This window comes from Chionomys nivalis, chromosome 7 (assembly GCF_950005125.1).
Source record: "Chionomys nivalis chromosome 7, mChiNiv1.1, whole genome shotgun sequence".
Taxonomy (NCBI): domain Eukaryota; kingdom Metazoa; phylum Chordata; class Mammalia; order Rodentia; family Cricetidae; genus Chionomys; species Chionomys nivalis.
The window spans coordinates 67,392,220-67,418,397 of record NC_080092.1 but is presented as its reverse complement, the minus strand read 5'-3'; the positions used below and the strand labels follow the sequence as shown (position 1 = coordinate 67,418,397).

Here is a 26,178-nt window from a genome sequence, read left to right as displayed (position 1 = left end):
TCTAGAGCTTGGTCATGATAAAGACAGGACTCCCTAAAATAACTCCCTAAAATCTTGTGTGGTGTGCTAAGTCAGTACAGTTAGAGTTTTTAGAAAGCGGGGAATTAACAGAACTTGCTTAGTTCAGGTCTTACTCGGATTTAACCAGTTTTTCCAAAGCTGTTGACTATCAAAATATAACTCAAACAACAGTCGCATTTAGTGGTCCTACTTGCCTCTAAATTTTTTATATCTAGAGTATGCTGTATTTCATGACATTTTTAGAAAGGTGTAGTTGTGTATAATTTTTTGAAATGTTTCTCAGTTTGAGCCCAACTACTAGGTTGTGATTGGAGTTTTCTAATTTGGGCACAGTCATTAAAGTGGGAAGCATATGCCATCAGTTCGATGTATTGCTTGTGATACAACTTGATGAAAGTTGGAGCTGAGTTTTCTGCCTCTGGAGTTATCTTCTGGGGAAGATAATGTTGAGTCTGCAGATTCCCATTTCTCCTTAAAATCCATTAGTTTTAGCATCCATTTTTTTTTCTCCTGAAGCAATTAGTGTTGTCTATGTTTAAAAGAATTTTGTCTTTCCTTCCACATTTGGGAGAGTGGCTTACTATGCAGAAGCTCACACTGGCCCCCAGCCTTGATCCTCCTGTCTCAGCCTTCCGTGCACTGAGATTACTACACTATACCCTACACTTCACCACTTAAAATTTGCATTTATATATTTATGTGTATATGTGCATTGTGAAGTGACATGTATATGGAAATTGAAGGACAACTTGAGGGAATGGGTTCTTCTGCCATGTTGGTGAAAGAATCAAACTCTAATTCTTAAGCTTGATGGCAAGAACCACCTTTTTTTTTTTTTTTTTTTTTGATTTTTTAAGACAGGGTTTCTCCGTAGCTTTTGGTTCCTGTCCTGGAACTAGCTCTTGTAGACCAGGCTGGCCTCGAACTCCCAGAGATCCGCCTGCCTCTGCCTCCCGAGTACTGGGATTAAAGGCGAGCACCACCACCGCCCGGTGGCCACTTTTTTTTTTTTTCTTTGAAACAGGCTTTCTCTGTATAACAGCCTAGCTGTCCTGGAACTAGCTCTTGTAGACTAGGCTGGCCTTGAACTCAAAGAAATCCACCTGCCTCTGCATTCCAAGTGCTGGGATTAAAGATGTGTGCTACCACCCACCGCCCGACTCCATTTTGCTACCTTTTAGTTAGCTTTCTTCTTCTTTTTTTTTTTTTAAATATTTATTTATTTATTATGTATACAATAGTCTGTCTGTATGTATGTCTGCAGACCAGAAGAGGACACCAGACCTCATTACAGATGGTTGTGAGCCATCATGTGGTTGCTGGGAATTGAACTCATGACCTTTGGTAGAGCAGGCAATGCTCTTAACCACTGAGCCATCTCTCCAGCCCTAGTTAGCTTTCTTCTATAAGAAATTAAGAAATAGGGCCTGGAGAGATGGCTCAGTGATTGAGAACATTGGCTGTGCTTCCAGGGAACCCACATGACAATCCACAACTGTCTGTACCTCCAGTTCCAGGGGATCTGACACCCTCATATGGGCATAAATGTAGGCAAAACACCAATGCACACAAAATAAAAATGAATCATTTAAAAAGAAATAACTGCCCCCTCTTTTTAGTACGCATGATTGTTGTGTCTTCACATAGAGCTGAGCATTAGTTGCTTGTCTGGTGCCTGTGGAGACCAGAAGAGGCCATTGAATCCTCTAGAACTGGAGTTATGTATGATATGAACCACCATGTGGGCACTGGGAATTGAACCCAGGTCCTCCAGAAGAACAGCAGTGCTCTTAACCACTGAATCATCTCAGCTTTTCCTTCTTACCAGTTTTTTATTTTTGTTTTTTAATGTCAACTCTTGGATTTTATCTTTCCACCCACAATTATCTTGAAAAATTATTTAGAGGGTCTTTTGTGTAAGAAGGTTCTGAACTAATTTTAGAAAGGCATGTTAAAAATCAGTGGTAGAAGGGGTGGAAAGATAGCCTAGCAGTTAAGAAGAGCACTTGTTGCTCTTGCAGAGGAGTTGGGTTCAGTTCCCAGCACCCACATGGTAGCTCACAGCCATCCATAGTTCCGCTTACAGCTCTAGTTAGTTACAGGAGATCTGATGCCCTTGTCCTCTTCCGTGGGTTTTAGGCTTATTCTTGGAGCACACACATACATGCAGGGGAAACATAAGGAAAAAACTCAATGGTAGATTTCTAAAGAAGCTATTTTATTTGGAGAACCTAAAGATGAATTTTTAAAAGTAGCCTGGAATTGTGGAGCATGGAATTGTGGATCAGGAAACCTGGCAACAATTGGTGTGGAGCCGTCTAGGCTTTGGACCGGTGGCTTCACTCAGCTCTTGTATACCAACAAGAAAAATGGAGTGACCTTCTTAGTCTTGAGTGTTTAAGTTGAAAGAAACTTTAAAATTAACTTAATGTTAGCTTTAGCATTTCACATTAAGTCCCCACAACTCTTGAGAGTAGGTACTGTCATTCCAAATGTTTGCAGTGAAGAAACAGTACACAGATATTAACTGGGCCGTGATTATTTTAGTGGAAAATCTCGGGCTATACCAGACATTTGGGCTCTTTTTTTTTTTTTTTTTTTTTTTTTTTGGTTTTTCGAGATAGGGTTTCTCTGTGGCTTTGGAGCCTGTCCTGGAACTAGCTCTTGTAGACCAGGCTGGTCTCGAACTCACAGAGATCCGCCTACCTCTGCCTCCCAAGTGCTGGGATTAAAGGCCTGCGCCACCACCGCCCGGCCTGCGCCACCACCGCCCGGCCGACATTTGGGCTCTTATGAGGATTCCAGTGATTAATTTTAGATGCCACTTGAACTTCATAATCAAATTATGAAATTCATTGTAATTGTTTACTTGAATGACATTAGCTTTGCTAGCTTCCTCTTCCAACACATGGAGCCATTTATTAGTTTTGATAGAAGATTTTAGTGATGCTGTTCTGTGTGCTATTAAAAAGTTAATAAGGTTGCTTATCAGGAATATGTGGCATGGCTTTGAAGATTCTGTTCTTTGGAATTTAATAAGCAAAATAGCAGAATTACAAGTCTTAGAGTATAGTTTCCTTCTCAAAAAGAAAGAAAAAAAGACTTGGGAACACATGCTTGCAGTCTGCTCTCAGGAAGTAGAAGGATCACAGTCCCTCACTGCCCATTCAAGGCCAATCTGGAGTATACACTATGTTGTTACAGCTAGGGCTACATAGCAAGGTTGTAAAAAAAAAAAAAACCCGAGAGAGGGAGGGAGAAAGAAAGAAAATTTCAGAGTCTTGGGTAAGATTTTGAGAGCCTTCTAGCTGTTATCAATGTGGTGAAATGAAATTCACACCCACAACCTATGGACAGCTGAACGAAGCAGATAATGAAGTGCAATGAAAGACAGTTGACTTGAACTGGGCCCACAGTTCTGCTGCGCTGATAGTGTCAACTGAGGGCCTGGTGGCATCAGGCATTGTTTTTAGTATTTCACTTTAAGCCCCCACAACTCTGAGAATAGGTACTGTAGTTCCAAATGTTTGTACACAGATACTAACTGGTAAATGGGTATTTCAGTGGAAAAACCAGGATTTGGGCTCTTTATGGGGAATCCAGAAAATAATTAATTCTAGATGATACTTTATAGTCATAAAATTTACTGTAATTGTCTTGAATTAAGGAAATGTCTGCACTCTAGAGTATGGGAAATTTGAAATACTATATCTTGCTACTACAGAATCTTAAGACTGAAGTGCACCCCCCGCCCCAGTTTGACCCAACTTGAAGCAAAGAAATTATTTGGTTTTTTTTTTTTTTTTCAAGACAGGTTCTCTGTGTATAGTCCTGACTGTCCTGGAACCAGGCTGACCTCGAACTTAGAGATCCCCCTGCCTCTGCCTCCTCAGTGCTGGGTAGTGGTGTGCTCCACCACCACATCTGCCTTATGCATAAAAGAGAGGTTTGCATATTGTTTATAACTGGGTAATTCCAGGGCACTCAGAAGCTTTGAGTTGGTTATAAGCTAAGTTCAAGCTTAGGTCCTAAAGTAATGCCATTTGGCAAACCAAAATCTAGCCTGGAAACCAAATAATAGGTTACAAAGATCATGTGTTTCTCAGAAAGAAGCAGTTGATAATTAGTATGCTTTTGTTCATTGTCCTATTAATTTTTGATTGAGAACTTAGAATGGAAATGTATTCTTAATTGAACTAGGGAAAAATATCCCTAATTGCTTGAATGAGAGACTGATGGGGTGGTGGCTTCACAGGACTACAGGACTGTAATGAACCTTTTTTTGCCACTGGATGCTGTACTATATGCATGTGAATCCAAATGCATTTTTTTCTAGATTCCCACAACAGCTCTTTGAAGTTTAGAAAAAAAATGTCTTCATAATTGCTTTCCTAAGTTTCATTTCTGTTGCTGTGGTCAAGTACTCTGATTGAAAGCAATTTAGGGGAGGAAAGGATTGTGGGCTTACAATTCCAAGTTACAGTACATCACTGAGGGAAATGGAAGCAGGAACTTACATAGTAACTCACATCACATTCATACCCACAGAGAAAGGACCACACAGATACTGACTTCTTGGTTCTGCTCATCTAGCTTCCTTTTTTTTTTTTTTTTTTTGGTTTTTCGAGACAGGGTTTCTCTGTGGTTTTGGAGCCTGTCCTGGAACTAGCTCTTGTAGACCAGGCTGGTCTCGAACTCACAGAGATCCGCCTACCTCTGCCTCCCGAGTGCTGGGATTAAAGGCGTGCGCCACCACCGCCCGGCTGCTTCTTTTGTTCTTAAACAGTTCATTATGCCATGCCTAGGGAAGGGTGCCATTCACAGGGTCAATTAGTAGTATGGATGATCCCCCGCAGTACAACCTGCTCTAGATAATTCCTCATAGAGATTCCCTCTTTTGAGGTGACTCAAGGTTGTGTCAGGTTGACAACAAAAACTAGCATATCTCAATGTAGAATATCTTTAGCTTCAAGGGCAATGTTTTGTCAACTAAGACTACTGAGATGGCTTTTTTTTTTTTTTTTTTTTTTTTTTTTTGGTTTTTCGAGACAGGGTTTCTCTGTGGTTTTGGAGCCTGTCCTGGAACTAGCTCTTGTAGCCCAGGCTGGTCTCGAACTCACAGAGATCCGCCTGCCTCTGCCTCCCAAGTGCTGGGATTAAAGGTTGAGATGGCTTTAGTTGGGTATTGCTGTGGGTCTTCTGAAAATTGATGCAAATTTGTAGATTGGCCTTCTGAAATCATCAGTTTCTCTGGCATCGATCATATACCATTACACCTTTATAGTTGACTTAAGAATATTTTATGGTTGTTTTGAAAATAAAACTTTTAGCAATAATGCTACATTTTGAAAGATTAAGTCCTGTACAAATATTATTAAACATAGTTATCAAGTATGGCAGTCTTTTATGTGTTTTTACTCTAAGGGTACATCCAACCCAGAATTACAGTTAATGGTGGCTTCCCCTATTCACTACTGTTATGGTATTTTTCTGTCTTTCCTATATTATAGGAAAGTATGAGCAGAATTGGTGCATAATTGCCTCAGGTGATACCAGGAAGAGAAAAGAACTTGCCAACTTTCTCTGCAGAGGGGGTTGCAAGTGTGCCTTCCTGCTAACTAGGAGGATCCTTGAAGTTCCTGTCTTTTGCTAACATCCAGGAAAGACTTTCTAGGGAAGAGGAGTTTCTTTTTAGTAGTACAAATGGCCATAATTTAAATGTGTTTTTAAACATATTTGAATGTTTTAGTTTCAATTTAATCCACTTGCCTACACACACATAAGCTCTCTCTCGTGCTGTCTCTTATGCTCACTCTTCCATGGTTGCTCTCTTCTTCTCTCTTTGTCTGTCTGTCTCTGTCAATGTCTCTTTTTTTCTTCCTGGGATAAGTCTTGTGATATAGCTCAGGTTGGCCTTATACTTAATGAGCCTTTTGCCTTAGCTTCCTAAGTAAGTAGGATCACAGGTAGAAGCTACCAAACTCAGCTATTTGGAGTATTTTCAAGTTCTTTCATCTTTATCCTTAAAATATTTAGTTATATGACCTATTCTTCAGTTTTTAATGGATTTCCTATTACCAGTGTTCCCCTTATAAAAATACCCTTACCTGTGCTCCAAGAGACTAGACTAAGCCCCTTACTGAGGTCTGAATACTTCCTGCCAAAGTATCCTCAGGGATGTCATTCTCAAACTGACTACACTTTTTTTTTTGAGACAAGTACTGGGATTTCAAGAGGGAACTACTCTTTAGCATTACTGTCTTTTCGAGTAGTGGCTCCTTGTCTTGGAGTTGCCTTTGAAATTGAAGGTTGTCCTGGAACTACTTTGAAGGAAGACCAAGCTGGCCTCGAACTCAGAGAGATCCTCCTGCCTGTGCCTCCCAGGTATTGGGATTAAAGGTGTGTGCCACTACTGCATGGCATCATTTTTCCACTTTTAAATGGAAAAAGTATTATGTGTATGGATGTTGGCCTGCATGTATGCCTGTGCATTGTGTGAATTTCTGATACCCACAGAAGTCAGAAGAGGGCATCAGATTCACTGGAACTTTTGTTGACAGATGGTTGTGAGCTAACATGTGGGTGCTGGGAATCAAACCCAGATACGATATTTTATTTATTTATTTATTTATTATTTATTTTTTGGTTTTTTCGAGACAGGGTTTCTCTGTAGCTTTGGTGCCTGTCCCGGAACTAGACCAGGCTGGTCTTGAACTCCCAGAGATCCGCCTGCCTCTGCCTCCCGAGTGCTGGGATTAAAGGCGTGCGCCACCACCGCCCGTCTAACCCAGATACTTTAGAAGAATAGTCAGTTCTCTTAATGCAGAGCCATTCCTCCAGCCTCTGGTTTAGCTTTTTTGAAACATGGTCTCTGTAGTCTGGCAGTCCTTCTGCTTCATCCTGTGTGTGGCATTGCAGCTTAGCAGTCACTGTGTCCTCCTCCCTACAATATTTTGTTTTTAATTTTGGTTTCTGACTAACACTTTATTTAAGTCTGCATTTTTTAAAAATATTTATTTATTATTACACAGTGTTCAGCCTGCAGGCCAGAAGAGGGAGCCAGATCAAATTACAGATGGTTGTGAGCCACCATATGGTTGCTGGAATTGAATTCAGGACCTCTGGAACTGGAAGATGAGCCAGTGCTCTTAACCTCTGAGCCATCTCTTTGGCCCTTAAGTCTGCATTTTTTTAGATACTAAAGAAATTAAACATGCTTGGTGGTGTTGGTGCACATCTTTAATCCCAGAGACAGAGGCAGGCAGATCTCTGATTTTGAGGCCAACCTGGTCTACAGAGCAAGCTCCAGGACAGGCTCCAAGCTACAGAGAAACCGTGTTTCGAAAAATTAAAAGAAAAAAAAAAAAAGCAATGATATCTGTAATTAAAAAGTGCAGTAGGTGAAGGTTTAGGATAGAGTGTGTGTCATAATTCTCATGAAGTAATTCAGAAGCTAGTGTGCTGTGTTTCTATGTATAGCTATGTAAATTCTGAGCAATTGGAACACTTTTTCCAACACTGAGAAAGAAACTATCCACATGAATCTTTTGAGAGACTAATGACCCTCTATTATGAAAAACAGGTGTGTTCTTCCTCAGGAACTAGGTCGATAACTTGTATCCAAAGAAAAGACTTTGTCTCAGAATCCCACTCATGGACCATTTGTTTATTTGGGGACAACTTCCATTCATCTTTCTCTAGATCTGAAATTAAAAGTAGAAACTGGGTGGTGGTGGCACACTCTATAGTCCCAGCACTCAGGATGCAGAGGCAGGTGACTTTGAGACCAACCTGATATACAGAGAGTTCCAGGACAGCCAGGGCTATACAGATAAACTGTTTCCATCCCCTCCCTCAATAGGTTAATGTCAAAAAGAAGTAAAAATCGATTCATACTGTTTTACTATAACCACATTCATTATAAGTTACCTGTTATATAGCTTTTGATTTGCCTGGCATTGCAACGTATCTTGAGCTTATAAAGCTGGTTAATGTTCCACTTTAATGCTGCGTGTGCGTTAATGGTTAGATAGTTGCTTGGCTCTTTGCCCTCCAATGCTGTGTCTGAGTTAGAACTAACTACATTTTATAACTGGTTATACTATAGTGTTTGAGTAATTAAAGGGAAGTGAAAGTAAAAGAAGCTCTTAAGCTCCTTCTGAACCTATTTCAGATCCTGGCCTGTTTATTTGTAGCAAAAGAGTTTGACAAAAGAATTCCATAAAATACAACTAACATTGCTCAGCCATTGCAGTGAAGGGAAGCTATGTAGCTGGGGCACAAGGGCTTTTTCTCAATTTACACCATGACAGTTTACTACCATGGGGGGGAGAAATGGGCATGCTCTCTGGTCTAGACTAGTAGACCCAGCCCTTCAGGCAGTCTCTTTTAGGAGGATTTGATCACCCAGAGATTTAGTGTTCCAGTCTAGTAGAGATCCTTTCTAGTCACCGGTGACTTCCGTACTCAAATACTTAATTTGCTTTCAAAGATGTACCATCTATAGAGCAACTATTCACGGAATAAATACTGTAGTGTCTGCTATTCATATAGAGCAAAATTTTCCTTATTTTTATTTTGGTTTTTCAAGACAGAGTTTCTCTGTGTAGTCATGGCTATCCTGGAACTTTCTCTGTAGACCAGGCTAGCCTCAAACTCAGATCTCCTGCTTTTGTTTGGATTACAGACATGTGCTACCATGCTTAGCTGTTAAAATTCTTAAGTAGTTCTTTTTACCTGTATTGTAAGTTCAGTATTCTTAGGAGGTAAATTTAGCTTGTCAGGCAAGTTGTTCTTTCTTGCCTCTCTGTATAATCTTTATTCGCTGCTCAAGTATTTTAAGTACCTGTAGCTCCTTCAGACATTTGCACGGGCTTTGCATTAGCACGTGCTTCCCCTGGAAAGAATTCTCTAGACTGGCTTCTTGAAGGCATTGTTTATATAGAGGCATCTGACACATCCGCTTCTGTATAGCCTGTTTGACTCTTTGCACAGCATAACGTTGCTCATGCTAGCCCATGTTTCTTCTTCAGATTGAGAACTCTGTGATTTAAATTTTTTTCTCCTTTTTAAAATATTTCACCTGAAGCCTAATGCAGGGGAATAAATAATTGTGCTAAGTTAGTGGGAGTAAAAGAGAGTAAGTTCAATAGTTCAAAGATTGACAATTCACCAAGAAACATAATGGTCATAAATCCCTTGAACCATAAACACCAGCACTCAGAAGTTGCTCTTCCTTTAACTTCATCTCTAACCTCCTTAGTTGTAATGTGAAGTTAAGCTGCAGCAGTTGAATGCCACATTTTTTCAGACAATGAAGAAAGTCTATTACTTGCCCATCATCACTGTTGGCCTTGCATTGATGGTTAAACTGGGATTTAAATTGATGATAATATATGAATGTCAAATTATACTTTCATATTTGGTAACATGGTCTATATTTCTTTTCAGCTCCAGAACCTGGGTATCAACCCAGCAAACATTGGCTTCAGTACCCTGACTATGGAGTCAGATAAATTCATCTGCATTAGAGAGAAAGTAGGAGAGCAGGCCCAGGTGGTAATCATTGATATGAATGATCCGAGCAATCCAATTCGAAGACCCATCTCAGCAGACAGTGCCATCATGAATCCTGCCAGCAAAGTGATTGCCCTGAAAGGTATAAAAGATTGTGGATGTTTTTCTTGAAATTCTTATGTATATTTTATGCAAATACAGTTATTGGTGTGCTCTTTTAGTATGTTGAGTAAATTTAATTAAATCCTGAACTTGAGTTAGTGTTTATGACTTTTACATGAAATGTTTCTGTGAAATGTCTTAGAATAGATGTACTTGGAATAATTTTAGGTTTTTAGGATAAATACATTTATGTTTTATAGCTGATAAATGAGACAACTAAAAGCATTTTTGTATAAAGTAATGAAAGTAATACTCTGTAATAAGTCATAGCTTAATATTAGGACTTAAGTACTTCGGAGTTTATTGTGATAATCAGCTTCTCCATTCTGTGCCTTTCTGTACTTTAGGCCTTAAGCTCTAAAAATGGCTTGAGTCGACCCTGGTTAGAGAGGGTGGGAGAGAAGGAGAAGGAATGCATACCAAGCTTTGGAATCAAGGGTGTTTGCATTTATTCAGACTGTGCACTTGTCTTTGATTTTATCTGCCTAGCTGTCTACCCATTTATTTATTTACTTATTTTTAACTGAGTCTTGCTCTCTTCTTCAGGGTGGCTTTGAACCTCTTGACTAAGTTTCTTGAGTAGCTGGGCTCATAGGTGGAGCAACCAGGCTCAGCCAAACTAACTTGTTTCCATGGGGAACTATACTGCTTATCAATTTAAATAGAGTTGAACAATCTCATATTATCTGAGCACCCATTTTCTCGTCCTTAAACTAAGTGTGGATGAGTTTTTAGAGGTGCTGAACTTTTAACTAGTCTTTCTTTCACATCATTTAAACTCTGTTTGGGGTCTTGGTTTGGTTGTTTTCTGTTTTCTTTTGGTGAGATAGGTCTCTTTGACAGTAGTCCTGGCTGGTCTGGAACTTGCTGTATAGACCAAACTGGTTTCAAACCTACAAAGATCCATCCACTTGCTTCTGCCTCCGTAGTACTAGAATCAGATTGCAGCACCATGCCCCACCTGTTTAATCTCTAATAATACACGTTGAGTAACTTATTAGAAATGCTCAGGTCTAGAAGTATTAAGCTTTTTGGCTTTGGGGAGTTTATTTAGAATTCTTATAACATTTTGTTTCTTATGTGTGTTTCTGTATGTGGGTGTACATGCACAGGTCAGATGGCAACTTGGGGAAGTCTGTTCTTCGATTCCACCATGTGGATCCTGGGGACGACTTGGCAGCAGCTCCCTGCTGAGCAATCTCATAGGCCTGCATTTGGGAATCTTTGCATAGACTTTATTCTTGAGCATCACTAACCTGAACATTGAAAATTAGAAACTCAAACCTTTTGGTTTCATTGTACAGATTTTGGAACATTTTGAAGTGTCAATATTTAACCTATCCTAGGTTGGGAGCTAAGAATAGCATAGTCAACAAAATCATCAGTATTTATGGCAGGTGAAAGTTGGTCTCATCCTCAGGAACCAGATGTTTTATGGCAGTTTACATTTGCTTCTGTCTAAAAGTATACTACATTTTAACTGTCCTTTAGCTTCCTTAAATAATTTGAATTCAAGTGCTTAGCGTCCATCACACTTCTTTTTTAAAGGGCATCAACTAAATTTTGCCGAATTCTTTTCTATTTTTAATGTTACTGTTATCTTATCATATTTCTTAATGCTTTCTTATGTGTGCAGATGGTGAGTTACCTTAAATTAGATTGTGTTAGTCATTGTCCTGTTTCTTAAAAAGAATCATTGAGAAATTTTTAAAGCTTTGTAAAATAGTATGTTATACTTTGTGTCTATTGGTCTATATCATGGCTGTTACCCTTGTTCCTCTCCCCAGACCCTTAAACTTGCACATTTTCCAGCCCCTTTCATGTAAAACAGAATGAAAGTCTAGTTATCTGGAGGTTGGTGGGTGCAGCAAAGAAAAGCAAATCGTTACAAAATTCTGCTTCCCTCCGAAGCCAGTTTAAACTTCATGCCTTCTTTTTATAAACAGGACTATAACTTTCACAATTTCTTGAGTCTGGTGTGGTTTATAAACTGTGGGATGGGAGTCTTATAATCTGCCCTGTAGAAGAAGGCTTTGTTATGCAGTAAGTAAGATGGGTATGGTGCAAAGCCCTGTCACCCTCCCACTCTTGACAGACAGCTTTTGTCCTTTAGCCATAGCCAGATTGTCTATGGCTCGGGAGTGGAGTTATCCTTAGTCTCTGAGAATGAATCTTCACAGCCTAGTGAGAGCTGTGGGCTTTGGCCACTGTTCATTGCAGTGAAATCACCTTTTCGACTGTGGTCAGTTTCACATGACTGGTATAAGCCTTTGCATTTGACTTTGGACTTTTAACATTCGAGGCAAATTTCACCCTCCTTTTACTAAATGCTTGCTGTCTTAACTGGATGAAGCTTGAACTTGTTCTCACCTCCAGTATATTAACAGCATCTGAAACCATCCTCCTCCCTGTCTCCCTTTCCTTTCTCCTCCAGCATTTATACTTCCCTTTGTATCTTAGACCAGTTCAATGTAGCATGCGCTGTGGTGACACAGCAAAGTTGAAGTACAACTTCTTTTCAAAACGCAGTTTCCACAATATTGAATTGAATGAGAAATGACTGCATTTTAAAAAGTAGATATTTCCTCCTTGTGTTTCTATTAGATTTGCTTTGTCTTTTGTATATACAGCTACCTTAGTTTATGCGTCACGTGTGTAATGAAAGTTAACAGCTTTGCTTTTTATCAATAAGAAAGCTGTTCCTTAGTCTCGTTTTCATTTGGGGTATAGAATCCCATAGAAGTCATGTGCTTATAGTGTTAGTGTCCATAGAGGTAAGAGTTTTGCTTAAGGTTGCAGGTGTAGATTTGTTTGCTTGGTCTCAGCTATTAGCTCCTCAGTGGCTGTAGCTCTAGCAGTGCGACTCCTGTAGTTTTTAGTCTCAGGATAGAACCACATAATTTGAAAGTTAAGGGCTAGTCTGGGTAGGTATTAATTCATTTTCAACTTTGCTTTTCTCATTATTCTTTAATTCTGTATTTAGCTGCAAAAACTCTTCAGATATTTAACATTGAAATGAAAAGTAAAATGAAGGCACATACCATGACTGATGATGTCACCTTCTGGAAATGGATCTCTTTGAATACGGTTGCTCTTGTCACGGATAATGCAGTTTATCATTGGAGTATGGAAGGAGAGTCTCAGCCGGTGAAAATGTTTGATCGTCATTCTAGCCTCGCAGGATGCCAGATTATCAATTACCGTACAGATGCAAAGCAGAAGTGGTTGCTTCTAACTGGCATATCTGCACAGGTAACATTTTTTTAGTTTTTGATAAAGAAGTCATCTAAGGGATTGTTGACACACACTTCAGTTAGGTCTTTAAACCCAACATTGTTGAATTTGGCTGATTTTGAAAGACTTTTTAAAAATAGTGATTGCGGGCTGGAGAGATGGCTCAGTGGTTAAGAGCATTGCCTGCTCTTCCAGAGGTCCTGAGTTCAATTCCCAGCAACCACATGGTGGCTCACAACCATCTGTAATGAGGTCTGGTGCCCTCTTCTGGCCTGCAGACATATACACAGACAGAATATTGTATGCATAATAAATAAATATTTAAAAAAAAATAGTGATTGCTGGTTTAAACCTTTAACCTGACATCAAATGTCAGTACTCTTACCAATTTTTAATTCTCGCAGATTAAGTAGAGATTGAGTGATTTAGAATTTATTATGGAGTCAGTGTGCTGCAAAGTGAATACTACTGTATTGTATTAAGATGGCATAAAAGAGGGGCTGGAGAGAGGGCTCAGGTTAAGAGCACTGGCTGTTCTTCCAGAGGTCCAGAGTTTAATTCCCAACAATCACATGGTGGTTCAGAACCATCTATAATGAGATCTGGTGCCCTCTACTGGTAAGCAGGCAGAACACTGTATACATAATAAAAATATCCTTTTTTTTTTTTTTAAGATGGTGCAAAGAGATGGAGGTAGTTTTATACATTCACATTAAGCTTTAATAAGATAATGTTTGGAGTTAAACCTTAAGATGTATCAGCTCTACATTGAGAAACTCAATAACAAGTCCTGTTGAAGATGGCAAAGTATTATAACTATTTCACTAATTGAATCTGATATTTATTTATTTATTTTTGATTCTTTGTAGCAAAATCGTGTGGTTGGAGCTATGCAGCTCTATTCTGTAGATAGGAAAGTGTCTCAGCCTATTGAAGGACATGCAGCTAGCTTTGCACAATTTAAGATGGAAGGAAATGCAGAAGAATCAACGTTGTTTTGTTTTGCTGTACGGGGTCAGGCAGGAGGGAAGGTAAGTTTTGTCTGTGATAATTATTTTAGTGGGTCTGTTTTGCTCTTCTTTGTCATCTAAGTTCAAAATACTCATCTTTATTTTTCATTAATTTCATAATTAATATTCAGATTTGTGACTGACAAATAGTATGTATGGTAGTACTTGTAAAATGATGGCATGCTTTTAATATTTTTATTTCCTATTCTGCCATCTGTGGATTTTACTTTTAACAGTGTCTTGTTATATAACCTAGACTGACTTTGAAGTTGGTCCTCTTTCCTCAGGCTCTTGAGTCCTGGCATTATAGATCTTTATACCATTGTGCCAACTTTGAGCTCTTTGTATTCTTTATTTTGATTGCCTTTATCAAAGGCTTTTTGTTGATGTCTTTCCCTTAATTCTGCATAGACTCATTAGAGTTGCTAAAATACCTGTTTGTGTGTGTGCTACATGTCTAAAGTCTGATTCATTAAGATTGTCCAAGATGAAGTCTGATTTCGTTAAGCGCTGTCCTTTTTAAATCCCCTAGGTGACTTGATGTCGATGGAATGGACAGCAGCTTAAGTTGGAGAGTCTCATCCTTAGCTGTACATTGAAATTACCTAGACAGATTGAAGCACTTTGTGTATTAGAATTCGTAGTTGAGGACAGCAGAAACAAGGTCTGGTTGATTAGAGTATAAAAAATTTATTGACAGGTTACCGGATACCTGGCAGTAGCTAGGACAGCTGTATCACTAAGTGTGGGAAATAAGAAATGAGCAAACATGGGTAGTAGCCAGGGTTCCAGCCAGAAATCACGCTGCAGATCTTTGAACTGTGCTTTTGTTACGCCTGTACTGCTGGATGCCTGGCGACTCAGTCTGCTGCTATTTTCACTCCAGAGTAGACTCTCCTCATCTTAAAATAACCTGATGTCCTCCTGTGCTCCCTCTTTGAAGTCCCACATAGGCAAAGTCACATGGCTTGTATCCTAGCTCTGAGAGACATGGAAAGCAACCGTTTGCTGCTTCTAAAATGGAAGAGTGGCTCTACTTGCTTCCAGAACTTGTAGACTATTGTCCTCTGTCTCTGTATCCCAGAGTCAGAAAAGCCCTGACTTCATCTTTGTTTTACAGTTCTCCACCCCATGTCACCCTAGTAAGTAGTTTTCAAGAATAAAGAAAAAGATTGCAGTGACCTAAATCTTAGCACTCGGGAGCTCAAGTGATTCTCCTGTCACCTTCCAAGTACTCCTAAAAGAGTGCTGGAGCTTTACAGATGCATCTGGCCTTTTTACATGGCTTCCAAGGATTGAATTTAAGTAGTTGGTCAGGCCTATTCCATAATTGCTTTTACCATAGGCTGGGCCATCTTGCCAAGCCCCATCATGACTTTAGAGTCAAACCCACTTCCTACCTCTATAATTTTGCCACTTTGAGAATGGTATATAGCTGTGCATGGTGGTTCACACCTTTAGTCCCAGCATATAAAAGGCAGGCAGATTTCCGTGAGTCCCAGGCCATTCTGATCTATTGATTTCCAGTCCATCGAGGGGCATATTGTGTGAGACCTTGTTTCAACAACAGCAACAAAAATCATACAGTAAATGTGTGACTTTGAGGTCAGCTTCCTCCTAGTCAGTTTTAATTTATGGAGGCACGTCCCATAGTATAGATGGATCAGATACAGTTCGCTGATTGTAGACATTTTGGCTATTTCCATTTGGGGGGCTTCAAAAAAACTTGCTATGACCAACTGATAAATAATTTGGGTTGATAGTAGATTTTATTTTCTTTTGAACAGTTGCATATCATTGAAGTTGGTACACCACCCACAGGGAACCAGCCCTTTCCAAAGAAGGCAGTGGATGTTTTCTTTCCTCCAGAAGCACAAAATGACTTTCCTGTTGCGATGCAGGTATTTCATTAAAATAATTGGATTTTTAAAAATTTCAACTTAATTCCTGTTCATAGTTGATATGAGTGTTGCTTAAAAGAAAGAAAGACTTACTCTAAAATAAAAATTATTAGTAAAATTTGGTACAATAACACTCATATTTTCATGTAATCAGTAAATTCAGTTATCTTAAGTTGTCAGAATTACCATCTCTTTTGTTTGTCAGATTTTTCATACATACTCTTGTGTTTTATGTTTGAGCTTTAGGTATCCCACATATAAATAACAAGCTGTAATGAAGGAAACCTTAGTATTACTTTAGTATATTTCCTGTAAGTTTTGTGTCAGAGTTTTATAGAAAGTGTTTATTTTCTCTTCAGATAAGTGAAAAGCATGATGTCGTGTTCTTGATTACCAAGTATGGTTATATCCACCTCTATGACCTTGAGACTGGCACGTGCATCTACATGAACAGAATCAGTGGAGAAACGATCTTCGTTACTGCCCCTCATGAAGCCACAGCTGGAATAATAGGAGTCAACAGAAAGGGACAAGTAAGAAAACCTTTAACTTAAGCATCTAAGGAACATGTTATCATTAGTGGGGTTTTTTGTTTTGGTTTTTTGTTTTTCGAGAGATAATTTTGGATATCAGAAAAGAGTATATCATGGAGGGGAGGCAAAGAGGACAAATGAGATAAAGTCACAGGACATAAAATAGCAGGTGTAAGTTTAGGCGCTTCCTATCCAAGGAGGAGATTAAAGCTAATAAAATTAATTAAGGGGTGTGTATGTGTGTGTGTATGTATGCATGGATACATACATAACACCTGCTAAATAAATATAATTTGAAAGATTGTTATATAGAATCTGGCATGGGGTGCATGCCTTTAATCGTCCTACTTGGAAGAATGAGGCAAAGGATTTCTGTGATTTGGAGGCAGCTAAGGCTATATAATTAGAACCTGTTTCAAAAAACATAAAATAATAATAAGATATAATCTCGTTATCTAATTTGTTTTTGCAATGGCTTAATTATATTTACCTTGATCATTATTTCTAGGTCTAATAAATGGCATGAGTCATTATTTAGTTTTTGTTATTTTATATGTCTGGATATTTTATCTGCATGTATGTCTGTGTACCACATGGGTGCCTGGTGGTATCCATTAATCAGTCTTTGAAAGGTGGCGTGTTTATCATGAGACAGTTCTCTCACCTCAGCTCTAGGTTCAGCTGCTTTGCATCCCTGACCTGAAAGTACCTGTCTTTGTAACATTTTTGCCATGCTGAATTGAAGTTGGTTGATGTTTTTGTCATCAGTCTTCCTTAAGAAAGGGCCTTATCTTTGTTTAATTGTATTTCTAGCAGCACCAAAAGGTGATCTTTGAAAATTAAGTAGTTCAGTTTGTATGTGTCTCTCATGGAAAAAAAATCAAGAATAAGTCGGTTAGGGCGACTTGATAATCAGGACCTGTGGAGCCAGGGGTGCGTCCTTCCTTCTGCTGTTGTGCTGTGTGAACCTAAAGCTCCTTCTGTAATTTTACCATACATTGTGAGCACTGATAGTGGAGGTTCTAGAAATCATGGTGGCAAAACAAGCAAGTGTCAAAATTTCACAAATGTAATTGATTACCTTTGTGATGTAATCTAAAAAGATTTAACACAGTGTAACAATTCTCTAATTGTTAAATTGCAGGTTCTGTCAGTTTGTGTAGAAGAAGAAAACATAATTCCTTACATCACCAATGTCCTACAAAATCCTGATTTGGCCCTTAGAATGGCTGTGCGGAATAACTTAGCTGGTGCTGAAGAACTCTTTGCCCGGAAATTTAATGCTCTTTTCGCCCAGGGAAACTACTCAGAGGCTGCAAAGGTGGCCGCTAATGCACCAAAGGTAAATAGTTAGGAAACTGAAGTTGCTATGATTGAGGTATTTACTCTCTATTTCTGATACTTCTAGAAGAGGAACCAGCTTTGTAAGAGTAACTAGCCACTTTCCAGTTATATTTTTCCTTTAATAGAATATGATAACTAATTTTCAGTGTCTCTAGAGTTGTTGTTTAAAACCCCAGAATCTTAGAAAAAATATGTAGATAAAGACCTACGGTAGATGTAGGTGCAACCATGTCCAGTTACACTGTTTGACCTCATAAATGACGGCTATCTATTTTAATTTGGAAAGTTAATCACTAAACAGATGCTCTTGAATTTTTGGTCTGTAGAGTTGTCAGAAAATGAGCTGAATTTATTCCTATAAGAATTTACATTGGTTTATGTTAAACTGAATTTAAACCTTGCATTCCCAACCGGTGTTAATTATAAAATTTATACGTAATTGAACTTGATTTAATGACTATCGGTTACCATTTCATGATTATCCTTTTCTTTTTATAGTTTTTTTTAATTTTTGAAATTAAAATCAATTATACCATATTCCCCTTCCCTTTCCTCCCTCCAAGACTTCCATATGTCTCTTCTTGCTCTCTTTTACATTCACCTCTTCATTAGTTGTTGTCACATACCTATATGTGTATGAACATGTTCCTAAACACAAATCCAACCTGCCTATCTATAGGTACATGTTTTCAGGGCTGACCGTTAGATAGTAGGTAACCAATTGATGTGCTCTTCCCTGGGGAGGACTCTTTTTACTTATTGTTTCATACATTGGCATAATTATTTACCTTGTCATTTTCTGATTTTTAATAATTTTGTGACATTGAGCCAGAGGTGTGACAGACATTTATTGAATCTGCACTATATGGTGAATATTTGGAATGTGGAGTTCATGGGTCAACCATGCACTCCAGATTGACCAGAGACCTGTACGGTTAGTAGTGTGACTCAGCCACTGAGGAATTTTTAATATTTCCTCTTAAAGGGAATCCTTCGTACTCCAGACACCATCCGTCGATTCCAGAGTGTCCCAGCTCAGCCAGGTCAAACTTCACCTCTGCTTCAGTACTTTGGAATCCTTTTGGACCAGGGCCAGCTAAACAAATATGAATCCTTAGAATTGTGTAGACCTGTACTTCAGCAAGGGCGGAAACAACTTTTGGAGAAGTGGTTGAAAGAAGATAAGGTACTTTATATTGTTATACTTTTCCTTTGACTAAGTTCTGTGCTAACAAGTTAAAATGATTAGTTTCTATCCGAGTATCTTCATCTGTTATTTGTTAAATGTTTGTGGAAATAGAATGAGAAGACACCTTGCTACTTTAAAATTTGATTCAGGAATATTGCTTGGTAGTTAAAACTACTAGCTAACCTTTTATCCTTGGAGAATTTTCCATACGCTTGCTTCCTTGTGCAGGCGTATTTGTCAGTGTATCTGACTTGCCTGGCATGTGAATCTTTCACACCCCACACTGACATGCATGCCTAGCAGTTCTGCTCTCTCTCTGTAAGAATTTATATACTGTCATCAGCATGTAGTAAATATACTTGGGTATTCAGGGAGAACATGTTATATAAAATGTAAGATCACTCATGTGTTTATGAGATAGCCGCGCTGGCTGTATTTGATGTAGTGAGGTAGTGTCTGACAGTGATTTCATAAAAAGCTAAGTGGAATTACGTGGAAAAGTATTTATTTATTTTTTATTTTTTAAAAAAATATTTATTTATTTATTATGCATACAATATTCTGTCTGTGTGTATGTCTGCAGGCCAGAAGAGGGCACCAGACCTCATTACAGATGGTTGTGAGCCACCATGTGGTTGCTGGGAATTGAACTCAGGACTTTTGGAAGAGCAGACAATGCTCTTAACCACTGAGCCATCTCTCCAGCCCATGAAAAAGTATTTAAAAGGTTTCAAATATAGAAGCCTTTTGTAAAATATATTTACTAGCTTTCTGTACTGTAGAATTTCTTTGTGTTTTATGTTCATTCAGCACATACTTTATATTGTTTTGCAGAGCAAGGTTTCTCTGTGTAGCTCTGGCTGTCCTGGAACTCGCTCTGTAGACCTGGCTGGGCTCAAATTCAGAGATCTGCCTGCCTCTGTCTCCTGAATGCTGGGATTAAAGGTTTGGGATACTGTTGTCTAGCAGAGCACATTTTTTTTGTTGTTTTGTTTTGTTTTTCGAGACAGGGTTTCTTTGTGGTTTTGGATCCTGTCCTGGAACTAGCTCTTGTAGACCAGGCTGGTCTCGAACTCACAAGAGATCCGCCTGCCTCTGCCTCCCAAGTGCTGGGATTAAAGGCATGCGCCACCACCGCCCGGCCAGCACATTTTTTTTTAATGTAGAAGATTGACTGAAAAGCAAGCAATAAATATCATTTAGAGGGCAACAAACAGCTTTTAAACAATTTATCATTATTTCTATAGAGTTACACAAAGCTTTCCTACTTAAAGTAACAATATTGAGTTACCATGTTTCACGCCTTTGTCAAGAACTGATATAACACTCTTGTAGTTTTTGTTTTTTGTTTTGTTTTTGTTTTTTTCTTTTTGTTTTTTTGTTTTGTTTTGTTTTGTTTTCGAGACAGGGTTTCTCTGTGATTTTGGAGCCTGTCCTGGAACTAGCTCTTATAGACCAGGCTGGTCTCGAACTCACAGAGCTCCGCCTGCCTCTACCTCCCAAGTGCTGGGATGTTTTTGTTTTTTTCAAGACAAGTTTTCTCTGAAGCTTTTGTGCCTGTCCTGGAACTAGCTCTTGTAGACCAGGCTGGCCTCAAACTCATAGAGTTCCACCCGCTTCTGCCTCCCGAGTGCTGGGATTAAACCACCCAGCTTGTAGAAATCTTGTAGTGAATTACTTTCAAAGATATCAAACTTTTCAACATTAGTGTGTATTCACAGTATTGGTAAATTCTGGAGTCTAAGTTCATGTTTCTTAACCTGGCTTCTGCTAGTCTTGTCAGAATACTAGAGGATAGTACTTACAGAACACTAGACAATAGTACTTCAGACTTGAGAGGTTTGGCCACATACCATTCTCTACTAAAGAATAACTAATCTAACACATATTTGAGAGCTGTTTTAATGGCATAAAATAACATAATGGGAACAGCACAGATAACTGAGTTTATCTATGCAATCGGGAATTATTTTTTTAAAATATCATTACCTTTTGTTGGTAGTCATATGCAACTCATTTGTAGTAAAAATAGTTCATTAATCATTAATTAGCATGTTCAGTTAAGATGTGTAGATTGATAGAACTTCTTTGAATGTTGAATTATAAGGGCTGCTCTCTTTTAAAAATTCCCATTGGGGCTTGAGAGATGGCTCAGTAGTTTCGAGTACATAACTGCTTTTGCAGAGGATCAAGTGAAATTCCTAGCACAAATGCCAGGCAGCTCACAGCTGCCTGTAATTTCCAGGGGAATCTGATAGCCTGACCTTCATAGTCTCTGGCATTCATGTGTGTATATATAGAATAAAGTAGAAAGTTGGACTGGAGCTGTGGGTTGATGGTAGAGGACCGACTTATTTGGGATCTGCAAGGCCCTAGTAGGTTCACTTCCCAAAACTGCAAAAAAAAAAAAAAAAAAGTGGGGAAAATAGAAACTTATGCTAAGTTTTGTGTGTGTGTGGGGGGGTGCGGTTGGAGACAGGGCTTCTCCATGTATAACAGCTCTGACTGTCCTGGAACTCACAGAGCACCGCCTGCCTCTGCCTCTTGAGTGCTGAGATTAAAGGTGTGTGCCACCACTACCTGACCTCAAAGCAGAAATTTTAAGAAGCTAACTTGAAGATGTATCTGCTGTATACTAACTAGACATTTTTAAATTTGACTCAAACCCTAAAATTAAAAAAAAAGATAAAAGATTGATCTTAGGTGCTTGAAGGGTAAATGTTATATACTAGTTAGAAATTATCCGTAGAATTTAATGTAAAGGTTATATACTAGTTTAGAAATTATCCTTAAGCCGGGCGATGGTGGTGCACGCCTTTAATTCCAGCACTCGGGAGGCAGAGGCAGGCGGATCTCTGTGAGTTCGAGACCAGCTTGGTCTACAGAGCTAGTTCCAGGACAGGCTCCAAAGCCACAGAGAAACCCTGTCTCGAAAACCCCCCAAAAAAAAAAAAAAATTATCCTTAGAGTTTTAGAATCATTCTTATGTAAGTAACGGTCATTTAGTTCAGTTTCTAAAATTAATTAATGTACTTATTTAGAGACAGTGTCTCTATGTGGGGCACAGGCAGGTCCTGAACTCCTGCCTTAGCTTCCCAAGTGTTAGCATTACAGGCTAACTGACATTGTTGGTTTTTATTTGACAATATTACATTAAAAGTTGTATTATCTGGGGTCTAAAGAAATAGTTTAGTGGTTCATAGCATATATTAAGCTCTTCCTGAGGACATGAGTTCAGTTTCTAGCACTCATGCCATATGGCTCACAACCACCTCAAACTACAGCTCCAGGGGGTCTGATACTCCTCTTCTGATCTCCAGGGGGTCTGATACTCCTCTTCTGATCTCCAGGGGGTCTGATACTCCTCTTCTGATCTCCAGGGGGTCTGATACTCCTCTTCTGATCTCCAGGGGGTCTGATACTCCTCTTCTGATCTCCAGGGGGTCTGATACTCCTCTTCTGATCTCCAGGGGGTCTGATACTCCTCTTCTGATCTCCAGGGGGTCTGATACTCCTCTTCTGATCTCCAGGGGGTCTGATACTCCTCTTCTGATCTCCAGGGGGTCTGATACTCCTCTTCTGATCTCCAGGGGGTCTGATACTCCTCTTCTGATCTCCAGGGGGTCTGATACTCCTCTTCTGATCTCCAGGGGTCTGATACTCCTCTTCTGATCTCCAGGGGGTCTGATACTCCTCTTCTGATCTCCAGGGGTCTGATACTCCTCTTCTGATCTCCAGGGGGTCTGATACTCCTCTTCTGATCTCCAGGGGGTCTGATACTCCTCTTCTGATCTCCAGGGGGTCTGATACTCCTCTTCTGATCTCCAGGGGGTCTGATACTCCTCTTCTGATCTCCAGGGGGTCTGATACTCCTCTTCTGATCTCCAGGGGGTCTGATACTCCTCTTCTGATCTCCAGGGGGTCTGATACTCCTCTTCTGATCTCCACGGGCACACACACCAATAGAAAAACCGGTGATGTTATTTTTGAGAAATTGAAAACATGACTGTTATATTTGAATCTTATTAGTTAGATTCATAAGGAAAGGTATGTTCTCAACAAGGTCGTGGGAAATTACTGAAAGCAAAGTTTCAGTGGCTGTCTATCCCTGTTTAAGGAGGGGTTCTGGAGAATTATACAGAACCATGAGTGTGAGAACAGTATCGAGTTCAACAACCACGAATCCTGCGTATTTGCATATTTACATTTTTAGAAAAGGAGTAAGAATTTTCTATATATTAATAGGGAAGTAGTATCAACTACTCATTTATAAAACATTTAAGGATCACTAACCAAATTCTTTTTCTTTTGGACAGCTGGAATGTTCTGAAGAACTGGGTGATCTTGTAAAGTCTGTGGACCCAACGTTGGCACTTAGTGTGTACCTCAGGGCCAATGTCCCGAATAAAGTCATCCAGTGCTTTGCAGAGACAGGTCAAGTCCAGAAGATTGTTTTATATGCTAAAAAAGTGAGTTCAGTGGAACAAATTATCAACACAAAATGTTTTTTAAAAAGAAAGAAAACGAGAAATTAGCCTTAAGTTGCTTCATTTTTATTGGTTAATTTCCTTAAAACTTTGACCTACTTGGAAAAGCATAATACATTCTTTAACTGTTATATGTAGAGTCCATACCTGGTGTAAATTTTAGCATGAAAGCAAGTACAGTTCTAAGATAGCAGAGGCTTGTTAAACATGTGCTAGTATAGTGTTTGGAATGGTTATTGCTGACTAGAAGTAATATAGTTATATAATCTAGACAAATATGTCATTATAAAGGTCTTATTGGATGTGTAAATTATAAATAATGTTTTATGCTCATTAGTAGTTCTCTGTTAATAATGTTTTATTATGGAAAAGACTTTAAAATGAAACTGAGGCATGACTGAAGTCTGTCTATTTGTAGGTTGGTTATACTCCAGACTGGATCTTTCTCCTGAGAAACGTAATGCGCATCAGTCCTGATCAGGGACAACAGTTTGCTCAGATGCTAGTTCAGGACGAAGAGCCGCTTGCTGATATCACACAGGTAATGGCACTGGAAGACGGCAGTTCATCCAGATGGAGCTTGTGGAGAATCTCCCTTTCACAAGGACAGAACGTATTGCAGAAGAATAGATTTTCTAAATATTTACTATTTTGTGTCTGTTAATGCAAACACATGTGTGCTGTGGCCTGTATATGGCGGTCAGGGAACAACTCTGAGCACCAGACATGCATATGATACACATACATACATACATGCAGAAACTCAAATCACATGAGTATATGTGATAAACCTATAAAATAAGTAAATATCAAAATACTTAGAAATAAGTAAACCTTATACTTAATACTTTACATTTTTATACATAAAAATATAATGTTAATTTGTGTACATGTTATCAATAATATTTTGGAAATTTTAAAATTTTTATTAATGTAAAAAATGAGTTTTAGCATGATTATTTTCATCTTACACATTGTAGTTTGTTCATATTACCCCCCCAAACTGATCATGCTCTTTGGTCCTCCCCCCTTCCCCCTTCAATAGTATCTTATATCTTGTGTGTGTTTTTTTCTCTTTTAATAGATTGTGGATGTCTTTATGGAATACAATCTAATCCAGCAATGTACTGCCTTCTTACTTGACGCTTTGAAGAACAATCGCCCCTCCGAAGGTCCTTTACAGACACGATTGCTTGAGATGAACCTTATGCACGCACCTCAAGTATGTGTTCTTGTCTTAAGGTTTCTGCTTCTGTGATGAAACACTGAACAAAGCAACTTTGGGAAGAAAGGGTTTATTTCATCTTAAACTCTTCACTCCATCACTGAGAATTCAGGGCAGCAACCTAGAGGCAGAAATTGAAGCAGAGGTCATGGAGGAACACTGCTTATTGGGTTGTTTAACCTGCTTTCTATTGTAACCCAGGACCACTTGTCCAAGGATGACACTGTTCCTGATAAGGCTTTCCCCATCCCTATCATTAGTCAATAAAACGCCCTGCAAACATGCCTATAAACAATCTGTTAGAGCCATTTTAAAAATTGAGGTTCCCTCTTCCCAAGTTGACATAAAGGCTAGCAGCACAGCTGTCGTGCTCTTGGTCATTCTTCCAGCCCTGTTCTTGTGACTGTTATACAGAAGCTCAGATTCTTAGTCAAAGATTGAGATGTTTATTCTTTTTTGTTTTTCAAGACAGTGCTTCTCTGTAGCTTTGAAGCCTGTCCTGAAACTCGCTCTGTAGACCAGGCTGGTCTCGAACTCACAGAGTTCTGCCTGCCTCTGCCTCCCGAGTGCTGGGATTAAAGTTATGCACCACCACTGCCTGGCTGAGGTGTTTATTTTACTCTTTAATTTAATTTGGCTAACATTCTTTGATACTTTGTCCATTCAGTATTGAACCTTGACGTGTTTCCTAGGTGTTGTGTGAGCTGTTGTAAAACAGGTGAGACCAGCTTATCCTCTCTGTGGTTTTCTAGGTTGCAGATGCTATTCTGGGGAATCAGATGTTCACCCACTATGACCGGGCTCATATCGCCCAGCTGTGTGAAAAGGCGGGCCTACTTCAGCGTGCATTAGAACACTTCACCGATTTGTATGATATAAAACGAGCAGTTGTTCATACCCATCTTCTTAACCCGGAGGTATTTTGTTTCTTATTTGTTAGTTGTGATTAAGTAGTATGTTGGCACTGGATGATAGTAAATTATTATTATTAATTAAATTTTTTCCCTTCTAGTGGTTAGTGAATTACTTTGGATCCTTATCCGTTGAAGACTCCCTAGAATGTCTCAGAGCCATGCTGTCTGCTAATATTCGTCAAAATCTACAGATCTGTGTTCAAGTGGCTTCTAAGTATCATGAACAACTATCAACTCAGTCTCTGATTGAACTCTTTGAATCATTCAAGAGTTTTGAAGGTAATAGGAATGTAAGAATTGGTAGTCAAGAGAGACATAATTAAGCTGTTGGAAACTGTCTTTCTAAAGAACTTAATTTTATGGGACATGAGATCCTATGGATATACAGTGTAGAAGACCATCTGTTTGGATATTTTATAAATGAAGGGCAGAATTTTGGATAAATATGTATTGTCTTTATGTTGTGTAAAATGAAAATGCTGATGACGAGTTATAGTGATATTGCGTTCGTAGTCTGCCTCTTGTAATAGCAGTTCTCTTAAGGGCATTTTGTGCCTCATTAACCCAGCGGTGCTTCTCTGGGTTGGTACTGCACAGTAACATCAGTTCTGGCACTTGTACTTATCTAACCACTTTAGTAGG

The 26,178-nt window shown here is 39.0% G+C and overlaps 1 protein-coding gene across 2 annotated transcripts in view; it reads left to right on the top strand.

Moving 5' to 3' along the window:
* Window positions 1-26,178, top strand: part of Cltc (clathrin heavy chain) — a 66,585-nt gene that overhangs the window by 15,987 nt on the left and 24,420 nt on the right. For both annotated transcript variants that reach the window (XM_057773465.1, XM_057773466.1), the window contains exons 2-13: window positions 9,472-9,679; window positions 12,683-12,951; window positions 13,803-13,964; window positions 15,731-15,844; window positions 16,204-16,377; window positions 17,522-17,719; window positions 18,707-18,907; window positions 23,227-23,379; window positions 23,816-23,938; window positions 24,482-24,619; window positions 25,375-25,539; window positions 25,635-25,815. In XM_057773465.1, the coding sequence (XP_057629448.1) occupies window positions 9,472-9,679; window positions 12,683-12,951; window positions 13,803-13,964; window positions 15,731-15,844; window positions 16,204-16,377; window positions 17,522-17,719; window positions 18,707-18,907; window positions 23,227-23,379; window positions 23,816-23,938; window positions 24,482-24,619; window positions 25,375-25,539; window positions 25,635-25,815 (2,086 nt within the window). The remainder of the gene's footprint in view (window positions 1-9,471; window positions 9,680-12,682; window positions 12,952-13,802; window positions 13,965-15,730; window positions 15,845-16,203; window positions 16,378-17,521; window positions 17,720-18,706; window positions 18,908-23,226; window positions 23,380-23,815; window positions 23,939-24,481; window positions 24,620-25,374; window positions 25,540-25,634; window positions 25,816-26,178) is intronic.